General features: G+C 44.6%; 1 protein-coding gene across 3 annotated transcripts in view; it reads left to right on the top strand.

The window, feature by feature from the left end:
• The window catches only part of BORCS5 (BLOC-1 related complex subunit 5), a 71,137-nt gene that overhangs the window by 36,239 nt on the left and 15,658 nt on the right, over nucleotides 1–19,240 (top strand). The window contains exons 3-5 of one of the 3 annotated variants that reach the window (XM_084877664.1): nucleotides 2,800–2,957; nucleotides 15,197–15,347; nucleotides 15,754–17,336. In XM_084877664.1, the coding sequence (XP_084733790.1) occupies nucleotides 2,800–2,957; nucleotides 15,197–15,347; nucleotides 15,754–15,899 (455 nt within the window). In that variant the 3' untranslated portion in view covers nucleotides 15,900–17,336. Of the gene's footprint in view, nucleotides 1–2,799; nucleotides 2,958–15,196; nucleotides 15,348–15,753; nucleotides 17,337–19,240 lie in introns of those variants that run through there. The other 2 variants (XM_084877665.1, XM_084877666.1) reach the window with 2 other exon arrangements.

Below are 19,240 nucleotides of genomic sequence, written 5' to 3'. Positions count from 1 at the left end.
GTTTGGCAGTTTCTTGTAAAACTAAACATGCAGTTACCATACAATGCAGAAATTGCTCTCTTGGGCATTCATACCAGAGATATGAAAACATATGTTTACACATAAACCTGTACACAGCTGTTTATAGTAGTTTTGTAACAGCCCTAAACTGGAAACAACTCAAATGTCCTTCAGTGAGTGAATGGTTAAACAAGCTCTGGTACATACATGCCATAGAGTACTACTCAAAAATAGAAAGGAACAAGCTATCGACAATATGTATTGGATGAATCTCTAATATATTTTGTTAGGTGAAAAAAGTCAGTCCCCAAAGGTTACATATTATATTATTCCATGTATAAAACATATTTCAAATGACAAAGTTTTAGAAATAGTGAACAGATTAGTGTTTGCTGGGGTTGAGGATGCCCCCCAGGCAAGGATGAGAGAGAGGTGGATGTCATTATGGATGAGAGAGAGGTAGATGTGGTTATAAGAAGCAACACAAGAAACCCTTGTGTGATGGAATGGCTCAGTATCTGATGATGATGGTGAACACATGAACCTATGTGTGAAAAAATTGTATAGAACTAAAGACACTGGTGCGTCAGCACACGCACTCACACATACACAAATGAATGTAAGTAAAATTGAGACATCTGAATAAGATCAGTAGATTGTATCATTGTCAATATCCTGGTTGTGATATTATATTGTAGCTTTTCAAGATTTTACCTTCAGGGGGAGACTGGGTAAATAGATTCACAAGATCCTGTACAATTGAAAAATAAATTCCCATTTTTGCAACTACCAGCTTCACCAAAAACTGCTATGTAGAGACAGGTCCACTGGAGTAACTGGGCTCTTGGTGTTAGGATCAGCAGTGGAACAGCTGAGGGACCTAGTGCTGGCAGTTGGGGGGTTGGGGAGCGAGACAGAGCCTCAGGTTCAACTCTGCGCTCTGCTCTGTCAGGCCAGGTGAAGATCTGAGAGCAGTGACTGGCACTCCCAAGGATTCATTGGGACTACCCAACTGGGTAGCTCATTTTACAGCCTATCTTGGGCTAAGGAACACTGGCTTGGGCTCCCATACCTCAGAACCAGTGAAGGCTTGACATTGGTGGTTGGAGGCAGGAATGGGGAAAGGTTCCCAAGATGACCTTTGCTATGGGTAGGTTCACCCTCATCATGCCCAGCATGTACCCTGTAGACATGTTTATTTTTGTGTACCTCTTGCTGTATCATTGGCTCTCAGATAAGGTAGAGCATGATCTAGCATGGTGCTTCTCAGAGTGTGGTAGGGGGAATCCCTGAGGTTCCTGGGACCCTCCTGGGGAGTTTTCACAGTAATATTTAGACATTTGCTAATTACTCTCATTCTCTTACAAGTGTGCAATAGAGTTTTCCAGAGGTGACGTGATGTGAAAGAGCAACAAATTGAACATAGAAGTGGATACAAAACTCCAGCTGTATTCTATTAAGCCAGACATTAAAAAGACGTAGAAAAATATAAACAAGTGCCATTTTTCTCACTTTTTTGTTTTGGAAAATAGAATTCTTTTTTCTTAAAATATGGGTGTGTGTTTTTTTGTTAACATTCAATGAAGTTATTGTTATTTTTAAATGATTTAATAAATATTTAAGAGTGTTCTCGGCTTAATTTTTAATTGGTGAATATTGGTATAAACTACATAAACCACAGCTCTTTGGGGTCCTTAAATAACTTTTGAAAAGATAATGGAATCCTAACAACAAAAAAATGAGTTATTACCAGAATGCGTTTGGCAAAAGTTGGTGGACTTGCATTCTAGTCAGGATTTTGCTGTGTGACCATGGGCAAGTCAGTTAGCCTCTTTTATTGATCTCTTCTATAATTGCTAATAATTGCCCTGTTCTAAATATATTTTAAAGAAAAGTGAGATAATTCTATATGAAAAGCTTTGAAAATAGAATGTCCTATGCAAATGCAAGAGAATTTAGTAATTAGACAACTAAACTTTTTTTTTTTTTTTTTAATATATTTTATTGATTTTTTACAGAGAGGAAGGGAGAGGAATAGAGAGTTAGAAACATCGATCAGCTGCCTCCCGCACACCCCCTACTGGGAATGTGCATGCAACCAAGGTACATGCCCTTGACCGGAATCGAACCCAGGACCCTTCAGTCCGCAGGCCGACGCTCCATCCACTGAGCTAAACTGGTCAGGGCGACAACTAAACTTTTGTTGGAAGAAAACGTGAAGAATGAGGTTTATGGTTGTGTCAGCTGATACTCTGTTCACTTTTTAAATTTTTTCATTTTGCATCTCCTCCTAACAACTTCCTTATCCATTTTACTTCTTTTTTTTTTCAGTTTCTCAGACAACCGTTTGAATTATTAAAAGGAATTTAGTAAATACATCTTCCAGAGTTTTCAATCAAGAAGGGATTTATATTCCTGATATTTTGAAATGGTGCCGTAAGGTCAGGAGTTTTGTCTTGGAGAAGCCACTCACTAGCTCTGTGACTTTAGGGAGGTTACTTAACCTCTCTGTGTCTTGGACTCCTCATCTGTAAATTGGGGCTAACAATACTTTGTTTTCCGTGGTGATTAAGAGTATATAATAATGCACAGGAAGCACTGGCCAATGCTTGGCACATAGTAGATGCTCCATAAATGATAGTTGCTGTGATTGTCATTAGTATATAACAAAAGATGCACCATTAAATTTAGGTCTCTTACCCAGTCTTTAGTAAACTTACTATTGAGCTACTTTATTCATCAGCTTATTAACAGTAACTTTCATTTCATTTGATTTCATTCTTTTTTTCTGCTTTGAAGGGCTATTGAGTGGCCAGACTTCCCCTACAAATGCCAAATTGGAGAAATTGGATTCTCAGCAGGTGTTGCAGCTCTGCCTCCGATATCAGGATCACCTCCATCAGTGTGCAGAGGCCGTTGCTTTTGATCAGAATGCTTTGGTTAAGCGGATCAAAGAGGTAAGTATTGTAGGAAAATAACATTACTGAGTTATGGTGATTACCTGTGTCTCGTGAGTCCTTTTCTACTGGGCAGTAGAACTAGTGAGCCCAGCTTTATGGGAAGTAGTCATTTTTCTATCTGAGCTTTGACATTTGTCCTCATTGCTTTGTGGGATTGTCTTTTCAAACAGTAAAATGTGATGGTGAAAAAGAGTGGTCCATCGAGCTAAACCAATATGGAGTTTGAGTCCCAGTTCACCACTTATTGCTTGGGCAAGTTACTTAACTTCTCCTGGTCTCAGTTTTCCTCATCTGAAAAATGGAGCTAATAAGTAGTAACCTATCCCAAGGGTTGAAGAAAAATTAAATTGCTCAGTTAAGTGTTAACTCTTTTATTTATTTATTTAATTTTACTTTTCAATTAGAGTTTACATTCCATGTTATTTTGTATCAGTTTTAGGTGAACAGCTTAGTGGTTAGCCTATAATATACTCTATATAGAGTTCCCCCTGATAGTTCCAGTACCCACCTGGCACCATACATAGTTATTACAATATTATTGAGTATATTCCCTATGCTGTACCTTACAACTTCCAACCTGTGCTTCTTTTATGTATATATTATTGATTTTTTAAAAATATATATTTTATTGATTTTTCACAGAGAGGAAGAGAGAGGGATAGAAAGTTAGAAACATTGATGAGAGAGAATCATCGACCAGCTGCCTCTTGCACACCCCCTACCGGGGATGTGCCCACAACCAAGGTATATGCCCTTGACCGGATCGAACCTGGGACCTTTCAGTCTGCAGGCCAACGCTCTATCCACTGAGCCAAACTGGTTAGGGCCAATCTGCTTCTTACCCTCTTCACCCTTTCACCCAGTCCCCCAACTCCTCTCCCCTCTGGCAGCCATCAGTCTGTTCTCTGCATCGATGAGTCTGTTTTTATTTTGTTTGTTCATTTATCTTTGTTATTTAGATTCCACTTGTAAGTGGAATCATATGTTATTTGTCTTCCTCTGACTGACTTATTTAAAGTAGGGGTTAGCTCTTCTTAGTATGTCTAAAGTCCTGCCATACTAATTTGCTCTAACTAACATTATATCTTCAAAATCACTTTTGCTTGTTCCTTTATGTAATTTATATTTTATTTTCAAATAGGGTATCAGTTCTTTGAGAGCAGGAGTCTTGACATCTCCCTAAAAATTATATTTTTCACTGTGTTAACACATGAAAAGCTCAGTAATTCTTATTGAATGGAAGCAATTGACCCACAAGGTTTTGTAAGGAAAGAAACAAGATAACTAAAGAGCACGGTAGGAAGCTGAGTAATCATTAATAACAGTAAGCAGGTACTTCTTTTAAGCACTGAAAGGTATCACTTACCAGGCCATTGCATGGCACAGCTCTGGGTGCACGAAGGTATAAGTAAATACATTTTTCAAAGTTTTCCCTCAAGAAGGGGTTTATATTCCTGACACCTTAAAATATGTCATATAAAGAAAAGAAAAGGTCTATCTATCTTGGAGAAACCATTTATGTGAATGATACTCCCTGTTTAACAAAATAGTTCTGGTCATTGACTCAGGCCAGAGAAGAAGATTGACATGCGGTAACACATAAGTAGAAAAGGTTGTGAATCACAGCAAATTATTTGTTGGAAATGAACTTAGTACATCCTTGAAATGACAAAGTAGTCATCAGTTATATTGGTAGATTTGAATTTGCCACAACTTCCAGCATATCAGCACCTATCTTTCATAAAATGTATACATATATGGAAGTCTTTTACTTGGTAGACTTTCAAATTGGCTGGTATTGATGTGGCCTTTCAAATAGTATCAATTATTTTATTACATTATGATCTACCTACATAGCTTCTAGTCCCAAACAGGATTGCATTAGAATCACTTGGGTTTTTGTTTGTTTTAGTGAGTTTTCTTGTCCCCCTAATAGTCTAGTTTGTGGTTTGTGAATCATTATTTTAATAATTTTACCAAGTGATTCTGCAGCCATTCTCTATTACCTGGGATTTGGAATTCACTGATCTACAGGACTATTTTCCAAAATAAGTTCTATAGCACTAATTCATGTAAGGAAAATCAAACTTTTTGCATATTCCATCACTACCTTGGACAGTCACAATGCATATTTTCTTGTTAAAAGTTCTTAGGAATCTTACAATAAACCAGCACTGTTCAAACTTTTTTTTTTTTTTTTTTTTTTTTTTTAAGTAAAAATATGTTTAATTTCAGGAAGAATCCGAGTGATGCAAATAAAAGTGAGGTCACTTTTTACTCTATTAGATGAATAAATATTTTTAAAAAGGTTAACAAAAGCCAGTATTGACATTGTGGGAGAGCATATGCCCTTATAGACTGGCGATAATATAAACTGGTAAACTTTTCTACTGGGCAGTTTATCAGCATGCATTCCAATTTAAAATATGCATACACTTTGACTTAACAGGTTCATTTCTAGGGGTTTCTTTTAGAGATCTATGTAGAGGGTTATCTGACACAATTTATAAATGTGGCAAATGAGATGAAATATAAATATCCACTATATTGGGTGCTTAAACACAGTATTTATTGAGTGGGAGAGTGCCCGTGAGACAAATTTTTGTAGAAATAACAAATTAGAGAAAAGCAGTGTATATAGTGGGGGCCCTTGATATAAAAGTCTCTCCACTCTGGGCTTGTGAGTGCCTCGAATGATGCTTCCCAGAATCACCACAGTGTTACCTCAAGGTTATTCCTGAATGAGAGACCTAGCATTATTTTATTTTTCTTTTCTTTTTTTTTTTTTTTTAAAATCAATCTTTATTGTTCATATTATTACAAAGGTTCCTCATTTCTTCCTCCCTCCACCAGGTTCCCACCCCACCCTCTGCCCCCTCCCCATCCCCCATTGTCCTCATCCATAGGTGCACAGTTTATATTCAGTCTCTTCCTCCCTCCCTTTCCCCGATAGTAAATCCCTTTTCAGATAGTAAATCTGTTACTTAGCATTTTCTCATATCAATAATACCTCCACATGCCCAATGATACACTTCACACAAAAGACATTTTCAAATAGGTCAACCAGCCTCATCCAGGCCCCACCCAAGGCACTCACAGATCAACACCCCAGCGCTATACTAACTCAACACATCCAGATCTAAGCCTTCATTACTTGATTCAGCAGACCCTCAAGTTCCTGCAAAAGTTTCCAGCCATGTCTGAGAGGCAGCCGTGGGCAGGTACAGGCGAGGAGCAAGCTGTTTCGGGCCTGACTGCTCCGGGCCTGGCCTCTGTTGCTCTGGTTCGTTCCACAACCAGCTGCTCCGGGTCTGGTCACTGCCGCTCCCGACCTAGTTGCTCTGGACTTGGCTGTTGCTGCTACAGGCCTGGCCGCACCCGACCCGGCTGCTCTGGGACCGGTTGCTCCGGTCCCAGCCGCTCCAGGCCTGGCCGCTCCCAGCCTGTCAGCCGCTGCTCCGGGCCTGGCTGCTCCCAGCCTGGCAGCCACTGCTCCTGGCCTGGCCGCACCAGACCCGGCTGCTCCGGGCCTGGCCGCTCCCAGCCTGGCAGCCGCTGCTCCTGGCCTGGCCGCACCAGACCCGGCTGCTCCAGGCCTGGCCGCTCCCAGCCTGGCAGCTGCTGCTCCGGGCCTGGCCGCTCCCAGCCTGGCAGCCGCTGCTCCTGGCCTGGCCGCACCAGACCCGGCTGCTCCGGGCCTGGCCGCTCCCAGCCTGGCAGCTGCTGCTCCGGGCCTGGCCGCACCAGACCCGGCTGCTCCAGGCCTGGCCGCTCCCAGCCTGGCGGCCGCTGCTCCAGGCCTGGCCGCACCAGACCCGGCTGCTCCGGGCCTGGCCGCTCCCAGCCTGGCAGCCGCTGCTCCGGGCCTGGCCGCTCCCAGCCTGGCAGCCACTGCTCCTGGCCTGGCCACTCCCAGCCTGGCAGCCACTGCTCCGGGCCTGGCCGCACCAGACCCGGCTGCTCCGGGCCTGGCCGATCCCAGCCTGGCAGCCGCTGCTCCGGGCCTGGCCGCTCCCAGCCTGGCAGCCACTGCTCCTGGCCTGGCCGCACCAGACCCGGCTGCTCCGGGCCTGGCCACTCCCAGCCTGGCAGCCGCTGCTCCGGACCTGGCTGCTCCCAGCCTGGCAGCCGCTGCTCCTGGCCTGGCCGCACCAGACCCGGCTGCTCCGGGCCTGGCCGCTCCCAGCCTGGCAGCTGCTGCTCCGGGCCTGGCCGCACCAGACCCGGCTGCTCCGGGCCTGGCCGCTCCCAGCCTGGCAGTTGCTGCTCCGGGCCTGGCTGCACCAGACCCAGCTGCTCTGGGCCTGGCCGCTCCCAGCCTGGCAGCTGTTGCTCTGGGCCTGGCCGCTCCCAGCCTGGCAGCCGCTGCTCCGGGCCTGGCCGCACCAGACCCGGCTGCTCCGGGCCTGGCCGCTCCCAGCCTGGCAGTTGCTGCTCCGGGCCTGGCTGCACCAGACCCAGCTGCTCTGGGCCTGGCCGCTCCCAGCCTGGCAGCTGTTGCTCTGGGCCTGGCCGCTCCCAGCCTGGCAGCCGCTGCTCCGGGCCTGGCCACACCAGACCCGGCTGCTCCGGACCTGGCTGCTCCCAGCCTGGCAGCTGCTGCTCCGGGCCTGGCCGCTCCTAGCCTGGTAGCCGCTGCTCCAGGCCTGGCCACACCAGACCCAGCTTCTCCGGGCCTGGCCGCTCCCAGCCTGGCCGCCGCTGCTCCGGGCCTGGCCACACCCGACCCGGCTGCTCCGAGCCTGGCCGCTCCCAGCCTGGATGCTCCGTGCTTGGCTACTGCTGTTCTGGGCCTGGCTGCTCCCAACCCGGCTGCTCTGGACCGGGCTTCTCCGGGCCCAGCCACTCCGTGTCTGGGTGTTCCTGGACTGGCCACCCTGGGCTTGGCCGCCTCTGCCTCAGGCCTGGCTGCCACTGCCCCAGGTCTGGCTGCTCCAGTGCTGGCCGTTGATGCTCTTGTTCTGACAGCTGCTGCTCTGGGGCCTGGCCACTGCTGCTCCGGGCCCAGCTGCCACTGCCTTGTGCCTGGCCACTCTAGGCCTGGTCGCCGCTGTTCCAACATTCTGTCCCTTTTTTCTCCTTTTTTTTTTCTTTTTTAAAAAAAAAACAAAACGCATTTATGTTGCAATGTTGGCTGGTGCGTTGAGTTCTGACTTAGTCTTTGATTTTTCAAGATCTTCTTTGTATTCTTTCTTAAGTAATTTTACTATCATTTGCTCTCACTTGATTTCTTCACATTGAGAACTTCTTTGGTTTCTTCCTCCTTGTCCTGGGAGCTCAGCAGGTTGGCCTGTGGCACCCCTTTGTTCTCCGCGGGCTCCCGCGCTGCTCCAGCCTGTTGCCGGGGTCGGCGCCGCCCAGGAAGCAGCCCCCGTCCTTGGCTCCGTTGTTGCCAGCGCTCAGCAGTCGAAGGCTCAGGGGCACCCCCCCCACTGGGGGCCCCGTCGCCCGGCTCCTTGCTGGCGCCCGGCTGGCCGGTGTCCGGCAGGGGCTCCTGCTCCTCGTGGCGTTCCTCCAGTCTGGAGCTTTCTTTCTCCCTCCCACTAGGGGAGTCCAGGATCAGAGTCAACAGACTGTCCTCTGCGCACAGTGTGCGCGACTCTGGGGGCTCGGCCTTTCGCCGCGCTCCCAGGACTCCACCTCACAGCTCCGTCTCCCCCTGCCCGAGCCTGGGTCCCCAGGGACTGGCCCAGACCTGGAGTTCGGGGCGGTCTGGACTGAGGCTCAGAGCTGCCGCCGGAGGCTTTGTTTCTTCCGGCTAGGGTAATCCAGCATCAGAGTCAACATTCAGTCCTCTGCGCGCCATGTGCGCGCGACTCCGGGGGCCCCGCATTTCGCCGTCCCCCGGGATTGTCTCCCCCTGCCGGAGCCTGGGTCCCCAGGGTCTGGCACATAACTTGGGGCTCAGCGCTGCCGGTTCGGGGGTTCAGCCCAGGCTGGGGGTTCTATTTCCTTCCTGCTAGGGAACGCCAGGCAGCACCCAGCCCTCTCCTCCTCTCCGGCTGCGACCTCTCCGCGCGCGCGTGCGTGCGAGCGCGCAGCATGTCTCCGTACCTTAGGCTTTTTTTCAGCTCCTCTGATTTTCCTTCTGGTTTTCTCCCTCCTTCCTATTGTAGAGTTTTCAGTCAGTCGACTACCTGTAGCTCTGGGCAATGTCCACTCTACATTTTAGTTGTATTCCCTTGAAATTGTTGTGAGCTGCTGCGGCTAGGTGTATACCCGAGCAGCCATCTTGGATCCTCTTCAAACTTTTTTTTTTTTATAATATATATTTTATTGATTTTTTACAGAGAGGAAGAGAGACGGATAGAGAGTTAGAAACATTGATGAGAGAGAATTGTGCCTCTTGCACACCTCCTACTGAAGGTGTGCCCACAACCAAAGTACAGGCCCTTGACCGGAATCTAACCCGGGACCTTTCAGTCCACAGGCCAACGCTCTATCCACTGAGCCAAACCGGTTTCAGCACTGTTCAGACTTTTTGATCTCAGGACCCTTATATTAGGTAAAATCTATTAACATCTTATAGAAATAGCATTTTTAAAGAAACTTCTTTGGGAAATGCCCTTATAGACATAAGAAAGACTTTACCATTTTTTACTATTGTGTTAGAAATTAACTGTGACATTAACTTTCAGAGAGACAACTTTAGAAAAATATAACTTTTAATGCTTCTTGTTTTCTTTTTGAAAGACTCTCTAATCCATATCTGTCATTTTGTAGTTTAGGAAAGTGTAGTAAGAAAGATAGACAGCTCGTTTTTAAAGAGCTGGTAAAGTAGTTTGTAGCTGGTAGTATAACACAGAGCTTCTCATTATACATTTTCAAGACTCAGAGCAGTGTTTCTTGGCCCTGAATGTGTGTCAGAATCACCTGGGAATTTTTCCTCCAGTATAGATGACGGAAAGTTTTACACACACCCTGAAGTAGATAAATACTGTCATGTACTCAGCGCCCACCTACTGCAGGCATGAACATGTCAACACTCCTGGTCCATCCATACCCTACCCACTTCCTGTCACCTTCTCAACTGGTCTATTTTGCAGTAAATCTCAAGCATATAATTTCATTCATAAATAATTAAGTATGTATCTTTAAAAGTAAAGAACTCTTTTAAAAAAACTTTTTAATCTGAATCAATTTTAGACTTAGAGAAAAGTCACAACAGTAGTTCAGAGAGTTCCTGTATACCCCTCACACAGCTTCCTCTAAAGTGAGCATCTTACAGAATCCTAAATATAATACAATGATCAAAACCAGGAAATTAACACTGTTACAATACTATTAACTAAACAAAGATCTTATTTGAATTTCACCAGTTTTCCCACCAATGAAGAACTTTTAAAAAACACAGTCACAATGCTATTATCATACCTAATATATTTAAGAACAATACCTTCATTCAGTATAGTTGAGCTGCTTTTAAAGAAAATACTGATGTATACGTCTCACTCTAAACCAATTAGATTGAAATATTTGAATGGTGGTGGGTGGGGAAGGGAGGAAGCTGAGTGTACTGGTATTTATGAAAGTGCTATAGAGGCCTTGGCCTACTAGCTCAGTTGGTTAGAGCATCATCCTGATACTCCAAAGTTGTGGGTTCAATCCTCAGTCAGGGCACATGCAAGATGTAACCAATGAATGCATAAATCAATGGAATAACAAATTGATGTGTTTCCTCTCTCTCTCTCTCTCTCTCTCTCTCTCTCTCTCTCTCTCTCTCTCTCATCTCTCTCAAAAAAATCAATAAATAATTTAAAATATATATATTTTATTGATTTTTCACAGAGAGGAAGAGAGAGGGATAGAGAGTTAGAAACATCGATGAGAGAGAATCATCGATCACTTGCCTCTTGCACACCCCCTACTGGGGATGTGCCCGCAACCAAGGTACATGCCCTTAACCGGAATCGAACCCGGGACCTTTCAGTCCGCAGGCCGACGCTCTATCCACTGAGCCAAACCGGTCCCGACAATAAATAATTTTTTGAAAAAACACCTGGCTGGTGTGCCTCAGTAGGTTGGGCATCATCTCATGCACCAGTAGGGGGCATGCAGGATGCAGCTCATTGATGTTTCTCTCTCATCAATGTTTTTATCTCCCTTTCCCATCTTGTCTCTCTAAAATAAATAAAAACATTAAAAAAAAAAACACACTAAAATAAATAAATAGAAAGTAGAATCCGTAACCAATGTTGAGAACCAGTGTTCTGGAGCATTCATTTAAAAAATTAAGCTGAGCTAACTCTGTTTGAGGAACTATGGGGTTTACTTTGAGTCATCAGTAGTTACCTAGGATTGTTGGAAAACCCGGAACAGTACTCACAGTGCTGTGCAGTACCTCCATAGTTCTCCTAGAGCCGTGTTCGGCAAACTGCGGCTCTCGAGCCACATGCGGGCCTTTGGCCCCTTGAGTGTGGCTCTTCCACAAAATACCATGGCCTGGGCGAGTCTATTTTGAAGAAATGGCAGTTGTGGTTTGTGAATTATTTTAATAAGTTTACCAAGTGATTCTGCAGCCATTCTCCATTACCTGGGATTTGGAAATCACTCATCTACAGGACTATTTTCCAAAATAAGTTTAAGTTTAAAATATTTGTCTCTCAAAAGAAATTTCAGTTGTTGTACTGTCGATATTTGGCTCTGTTGACTAATGACTTTGCTGAGCACTGTCCTAGAGCAGAGGAGGTGGGCACTGTTTCAGAGTTCTCATCGATGATGTGTTGCCCCTGTTAGAAAGTGCTAGCAAACTTCTGAAACACACATCCATCTGTGCTCAGTTCAAACCTAAGGGTTGAAATTAGTCATTTCCAAATGAATAAAGTTGAGGATGTAGTTATGATCAAATACCAGCTCTCTGATATTATTCCAGATGTTTCCTGGAAATTTGGTTGCCAGAGTGAGGAAGTAACCTAATGCTACGTGTGTGGTAAAGTAAGGGAACTTCATAAGCATGGAGTGTGTGTATTAGTGGAAGTGTGGAGCCCCCAGTACCCAGAGGCCCATAAAGTTACAGGGCTTGTGATCATTTAAGTTTGGGTCAAAGGCAAACATGACTATGTCCTAGTCTGATTCAGATAAGAGAAAATCAAGGAGTTAGCTAAGCTTTCCTGTTGCTAAATTTGGATGACGCTCTTGAATGACAAATGTTTTATAAATGTGCGTATGAGAGAGAAGTGGAAGATAGAGATGCTCTTCCTTCACGATCAGGGAGTCTTGTAATGTACACTGACCACTAGTTTTCTTAATGGCTGCAGGGTGGCCCCTCAGCCAGCCAGCTCGCCCTGCTGTGCAGCTATTGCAGACCTACTCAGTGTGAGGTCCGTTAGGGGTTACAGAGAAGTGTGACCTAGTCCCTGCTCACTGAGAGCTATCTAGGTGAGGGAACAGTAATATGAAAGATAAGGCGCTGTCGATGGAGAGTACTCAGTTACAGTTTATGATTGAAGTTCTCTTAAGAGTTAAGATCAGGCGGTCCACGAACAGGTGAGATTCAAGCTGGGTCTTAAAGGAAAACCAGGATTTGGGAAATGAATGGAGAGAAAGAGCAGAGCATTGCTGGCTGTGAAACAGCTTGACAGTCTCAGAAAAAAATTAACTTCAGGGCTTCATGGGGCAGTAAAGAAACTAAACCTGGTCTAAGAAAGCTTCACTACATGACGAACCACAGAATGTTGGAGCCGGAGGAACTTTGAGACCTTCTGGGCCAGTGCCATCGTTACTTAGATGCGGAAATTGAAGCCTCCTAGAGAAAGCAAGCAGTTTAACCAGGGTCACAGAGTGAGACAGTGGCCAAAATTATGGAATTAAAAGTGGATTAAGATTAAAGGATTTTTTTGTGTTATTTTTATTAATTTTTTGTAGGTGGTATACTTGAACATGTTTACAGATTAAGGGGGAAGAGACAGAAGAGATAAAAGATGAAAGATAAAAAGGGGAGTCCTACAGCAAGATCCCCGAGAGGATTTAGAGCCATGGGTTCTTTATTTTGAGAGAAAAGGAAGTAAATAAGTAGGCTTATAAAAAGAGGATGCCTGGTACAGATCAGTCACACCTGAGGAGCCTGTGTATTCTCTCTGAAGAAGACGGGAGGTCAGTGGTTGGGAGTGACCACTGGGGACTAGTACAGCTGTGAGCACGGAGTCACCGAGGGCTCAGCTGAGGGGAAAACCTCTACTTTGTATCCCTTTTTATTTTTTAAGGATTATTTTCTTGTTTTGGCCACATAAATCTTTTTTTTTTTAAGTATATTTTATTGATTTTTTTACAGAGAGGAAGGAAGAGGGATAGAGAGTTAGAAACATTGATGAGAGAGAAACATCCATGAGCTGCCTTCTTGTGTGGCTCAGTGCATGCCCTTCAGTCCGCAGGCCGCTATTCTATCCACTGAGCCAAACCAGTTAGGCTACCTTGTATCCTTGGGTGATTCCCGTAGTGGTTCTGAGTGCACACTCCAGAGCCTCATTGCCCAGGTAGGTTCAAGCCCTGGCACTTCCTCTAACTAACTCTGTGACCTTAGCCAAGTTACTTAATCCTTCTGAGCCTCAGTTCCCTTACCTGTTATATGGGGATAAGAATAGTATCCACGTCAGTAAGGTTTCTGTGAGAGTTAAACAAGTTTCCCTATGTTAAGTACCTATGACCATGTCTGCCGTATAATGATCACTGGAGTGTTAGCTCTTATTATTTGTTTTAAATATAAGTAAATGACTTGAAGAGAAAAAGCCTAACCTTATGGCCATGAATTGGCCCATATGAAGTTTCTTGATACAGCAGCCTAAATAGTGGCTCGTTTTAAAGAATATATCCTCAATAACCAAGTGTGATAAAGAACTAAATAGTTAGCTCATTCTGGTTTCCTTGAAATCCTGCATGATTCCTTTCATGCCATCTATATACAATTTTTGGAATTTTGCTTTGTGAGTAGCAAACTGGAGCCTAGGGAACACGGGCCACGAGAAATGTGAGATTGGATGACCACACATGATTAGTTCTTGGTTTCTAGGCTATGGATTTATCACTTATCACTTAGGTGATTTTTCTGTAAGAGCCCATCATTTCTACTTAAGGATTCTAGTTGACAGGCAGACACTTTCAGTTCTAGGTCACATCCGTCACTGAAATGTGGGTTCAATGGAAGGTAGAGAAGCATGTGTCCTCCTGATGTGGGTGCTTTCCCCCAGGGCCAGGGAAGGCAGAGGGAAGGCTGGTGGCAAGTCCACAGCCCCAGGAAGACACGGTTGAGAGAGTTGGAGCAGTTCTTGTCACTGACCTAGATCGCAGTTCCGTCTCACTCTAGTAGCTATCAATGTGTAAATAAATTAGAATGCCTTTCAAGGAAGATAAAGCCTCTAGGGCTATTTTGTTACAGTTATTATGTGCTGGCCTAGGAGCCTTGAAACTGAATTCATGATATGATTTATCATTCTTACGTGTGTTGATAAGCAGGCTATTTTAGCATAAACTAATATGAAGCATTGAAGAGGAGGTTCAAATGAACAGGTAAGAGTTGCATTCCTTAGAAAGTCATATGATCACATACGATTATAAAGAGACCCTAAAGTTTCTCTAATTTAGTTCTTTTATTACACAAATAAAGATAACCAAGGCCCTTGGAGTTTATTTGGGACTTGCCCAAGGTTGTTCTCTTAGGTAATGATTAAGATGATACTAGTTGAGTCTCTGACTCCAGTGCTCTTTTCTGCTTTACCATATTACTTATGTCTACTTCTTTGGGATCTTTCACTCCATTTTCAGTTATTGCTTTTCATTTGGCAAACATTCAACTGGTGTTTGAAGGCATGGGCTACCCTTCCAGGAGTCAGTACACAGAGCTAGGCAGGGATTCTTTCTGTTGACAATACAGTAATATTTAAGAACAAGCTGGAGCCATCTTCCAAGTGTCTAACCTGACTCTCTATACCACGCCTCCTCCCATGAGACCGGGGGAGAGATTGATCAAGGTTAAGCCATTGCTCACAGTGTTGCAGAGAATCGGTGCCTGGACTGGTATTTGCATTCATTCTGACCTCCTTCAGGTAAAAGCCCGGTTTTGTGAACCATTGGTTAGGTGAGGCTGTTACTACCATGTTTCCCCGAAAATAAAACATCCTCCGAAAATAAGACCTACTTACAGGTTTCCTTCTGAGTAAAATATAAGGAATCCCCCCAAAATAAGGCTCCCCCCTAGGCTCTGTCTCAGAATGAAAATTAATTTACCATAAACTGGTTGCTAGGGCCGCCCTGACTGGCATCTAGCAACCAGTGACATTACTCGGAGTCCTGACGTCACTGCTGTGTGGAGGCGGGGCAGGAGAGAGGAGGAGATTTTCGCAGATGCCTGTAGAAGAACAGGAGGATTAGAGCCAAAGGGAAGCGGCAAAGGTGGTGAGTGCTGGTCTGTCTCTGGTGTCACTACCTGATGCTCGCGGCTGCCCTCATGATGACTGAAGGTTCTCAGTCAGTGGCAGACCCTGCTCCAGCCCAGATCCAGGCCCCAACAAGCCCAGTGACAGTCCCCAGGCAGGCCCCAGGGGGTAAATGTCTGATAAAGGGGTAGGGGGGATGTCTGGTGAAGGTGTTCAGTGGCACAGGGGTGTGGGGAGGGGGATCACTTAAAATGACACAGGAGGATCAGAGGGGGCAATCAAAATGACACAGGAGGATCAAAAGGGTAATCCCCCCTCTGATTCTTCTGTGCCATTTTGATTCCCTCCTCTGATCCCCCCTGTGTCATTTTAAGTGATCCCCCTCCCCCCACCTTGATATCCCAATTCCTTTTTTTTACCCCTAGAAACGAGCACAAAAAGAAAAAGCTTCTCCGTGGAGTACAAGAAAGGAATCGTGGAAGACTCTTGGGGGCCAAAATCTTACTGCTTTCTGCAAAGAGAAGATGTTGAGTATCCGATTGGTCCGAAAATGGCGAGCAGAGTATGGTAACCTCATTGAACAAGTGGACAAGGGAAATGCTAAAAAGCGCAAGTGTGGATCAGGTCAGCAACCATTATTTTCCGAGCTGGAACACCTGATCTGTTAATGGGTTGTTGACAGGAGATCAAAGGCTTTGGTTGTGAATAGGGCTCAGATTCAAGAATTTCCCCTTGCAATGGCACCACAGTTTGACATAGTCCCCGAAGACTTCAAAGCATCACAACACTGGATAATTTCCTTCAGCGAAGTGAACTGTCTTTAAGAAGATCTACATTGTTTAGGTTGGAAGATACTCAAGTTATTAAGCGAGCACTTGCATTCAAGTCCTTTATTGATGATGCTGACTTCTCTAAATACAATCTTTCCAACATGATTGCTATGGATGAAACTGCAGTGTTTATGGGCCAATCATCTCAAACAGCAATTGAACAGCGGGGTGCCTCCTTAGTGTACATTCCCTCCATTGCTTACAAAAGTGCATGTGTTTCCTATATTTTGGCAATTCGTCTGGATGGCACTAAAATCCCACCTTTAATCATATCTAAGGGCAAGAAGGAAAAGATTGAATGTGTTTTTGGGCGTTTTTATTCTTGAAACTGAAAAAGCCTGGGCCACACAAGCAGTTATAAGGATGTGGATCGATTTAATGCTGCCGCTTGTTATGCGAGGGAGCCAAAGAGGTCTGCTAGTCTGGGATGCAGCCAGCACTCACCATGCTAAAGACATGAAGACATTTCTTCAGGAAAGAAAAATAGATCAGATAATGATTCCAGCAGGAATGATGACCTATCTCCAGACTTTTGATATTGCAATAAACAAGCCATTCAAAGACAATTTGTGCATGGAAATTAATGACTAAAATAGAATGGAGAGAAATCAGCGTGGAAACTTTGTGAATCCTAAACTGCATGAAGTTGTGACTTGGGTGAAGAATTCATGGGAGAAAATCACTGACAGTTGCATTGCAAATGCACTGCAAGCAGGCTACCTTGACAAGAAGTACAGTGGTGCCTCACACAACGAACTTAATTCGTTCCAGGAGCAAGTTCGTTATGCGAAAAGTTCGTTATGTGAAACGTGTTTTCCCATAACAATACATGTTAAAAAAATAATTCGTTCTGTAGCATAAAATATGCTAAGATGACATAAAAAAAGATAAATTTTTTGTTATTATTTTTATTTAGATACATCTAAAAACATAATTTTTTTAAAAAAAAACACACATTTTTTTAATTTTAAGACAGACTAAGTAGAGTCTACCGAATCTTGCACATCTTCATCCATTTTCTGCTTTTTGGCCGATGGTTTCATGAAAAACCTGTCCAAAGTCATTTGTTTTTCTCTTTTCTCCAACATCTGCCGGAAATAACGGACAAGAGTATCGGAGTAAAGATCGTTGATCCTGTTTGCTTCAGCTGAATCCGGATACAGTGTATTGAGTTTAACTTAAAAGGATGACTGCCGTGATACGTGCGTGATTTAATTCGTAATGAAGAACGATTGCCGCGATACGTGCTTAAGTTAAGCGCAGTGACTAATGACTGCCTTCAGTGCCTGCGCAGAAGGATGCAATACATCGGCAGCAATTGTGGAAGCTCGGGCGAAGCAGTCGTGGAAGCTCGGGCAAAGCGGTCGTGGAAGCTCGGGCGACTTCGTTGTGTGAAACGAAGTTCGTTGTATGAATCATGAAATAAAGTTCGTTGTGTGCAGCGTTCGCTGTGCGAGGCATTCTTTATGCGAGGCACCACTGTACTCATTTAAAAACAGTGCTATTGCTAAACATGAGAGATATGGTCCACTGATTCTGAAAGAAATGGAGTCACAAGAAATTCACCAGGAAATTCAGGAATTGGATTGTTATGATGATGTTCCAAAAGATGATGACATGATTGTCATTGAATAAATGAGTAAATTCTTGATACTGTAGGATTCACAGTTTGTCTGGTTTGTGTTGACAACTACTGTACTACCGTACCGTATACAGGTAATAAATTTCCTTTATTTTCATTTAACATTAAATGTGTGCCATATTCTTCTTCATGGAAAAATAAGACATCCCCTGAAAATAAGACCTAGCGCATCTTTGGGAGCAAAAATTAATATAAGACACTGTCTTATTTTCGGGGAAACAGGGTATTATTTACTTATTTACTTATTTATTCTCACACAAGGATGTATTTTTCTTGATTTATAGAGAGAGTGGAGGGAGAGAAACATTGATGTGAGAGAGATATGTTGATTGCCTCTTGTACGCACCTGGACGGGAGATTGAACCTGAGACCTTTCCGTATACAGGACAGTGGTCCAAACAACTGAGCCACACCAGCCGAAACTCTGTCTATCACCTTAAACTGTGAATCTCCTTTAAATGACAATATTGTTAGATTTCTGTTGCTGCTTTTAAGCATATTCTGGCATTGGTTGCTGCATGTTTGACCTCAGATTATAAAATGGATTGGAAGTGTTTAATTAAAACTATAAATTTTGATAAGAGCATTGAGATGTTAGGCTTCTTTTTGCTAAAATACAGAGGGCCAGCCCTGATCGGTTTGGCTCAGGGGATAGAGCGTCGGCTTGTGGACTGAAGGGTCCCAGGTTCGATTCCGATCAAGGGCATGTACCTTGGTTGCAGGCATATCCCCAGTGGGTGGTGTGCAGGAGGCAGCTGGTCGATGTTTCTCTCTCATCAATGTTTCTAACTCTCTATCCCTCTCTCTTCCTCTCTGTAAAAAATCAATAAAATATATATTAAAAGATAAATAAAATAAAATATAGAGGGCCAGGCATTTCAAGACAGTTTTGGGTTCCTTTTCTATCTTACAAGTGACTTTGCTGTGAAATTCAGGTTGAGACCTTACAATGTAATTATAGTGCGCCCCCCCCCCCCCCCTTGTCCTTTGGGCAACCTTTCTTCTCGGTCAGAAACACAACTGGTGCCTTGGGTGGCAGGAAGCAGCGGTGAGGATTGGGCTGCTTCTGGCTGTAAGTCTGCCGCACACTACTTCCTTCCTCCTGCCCCACACTTCCTCACAGCAGCACTGCCTCTCCCAAAGGCAGGGATCCTGGAGGAGGGCCCAGCCCGGCTTATTACTCGCCTTCTGGAAATGTAGGCTTGTGTTTTTTGGCGAGGCATGAGCAAAGCCTAGCTGTTTGGCTGCTCTGAGATTTAACTCCATTCAGACTCTGGATACTGACACATGGGTATGTGTGAACAGCAGCCCCATTTGCCCCAAGGTCACCTGCCCTAGACGGCACATGCCCCGAGACGGCTGGCGCTGCCAGCTCTCCTAGTACTGGCCGCAGGTGCCAGGAACTAGAGCCCCTGGTCCTCTCCCACCCCAGCTCGTTTT

Source organism: Pipistrellus hanaki, assembly GCF_964339955.1.
Source record: "Pipistrellus hanaki genome assembly, chromosome: 3".
In the NCBI taxonomy this organism is placed as follows: Eukaryota; Metazoa; Chordata; class Mammalia; order Chiroptera; family Vespertilionidae; genus Pipistrellus; species Pipistrellus hanaki.
Note: the sequence above shows the minus strand (reverse complement) of the source record. Positions and strands in the feature narration are given on the sequence as shown.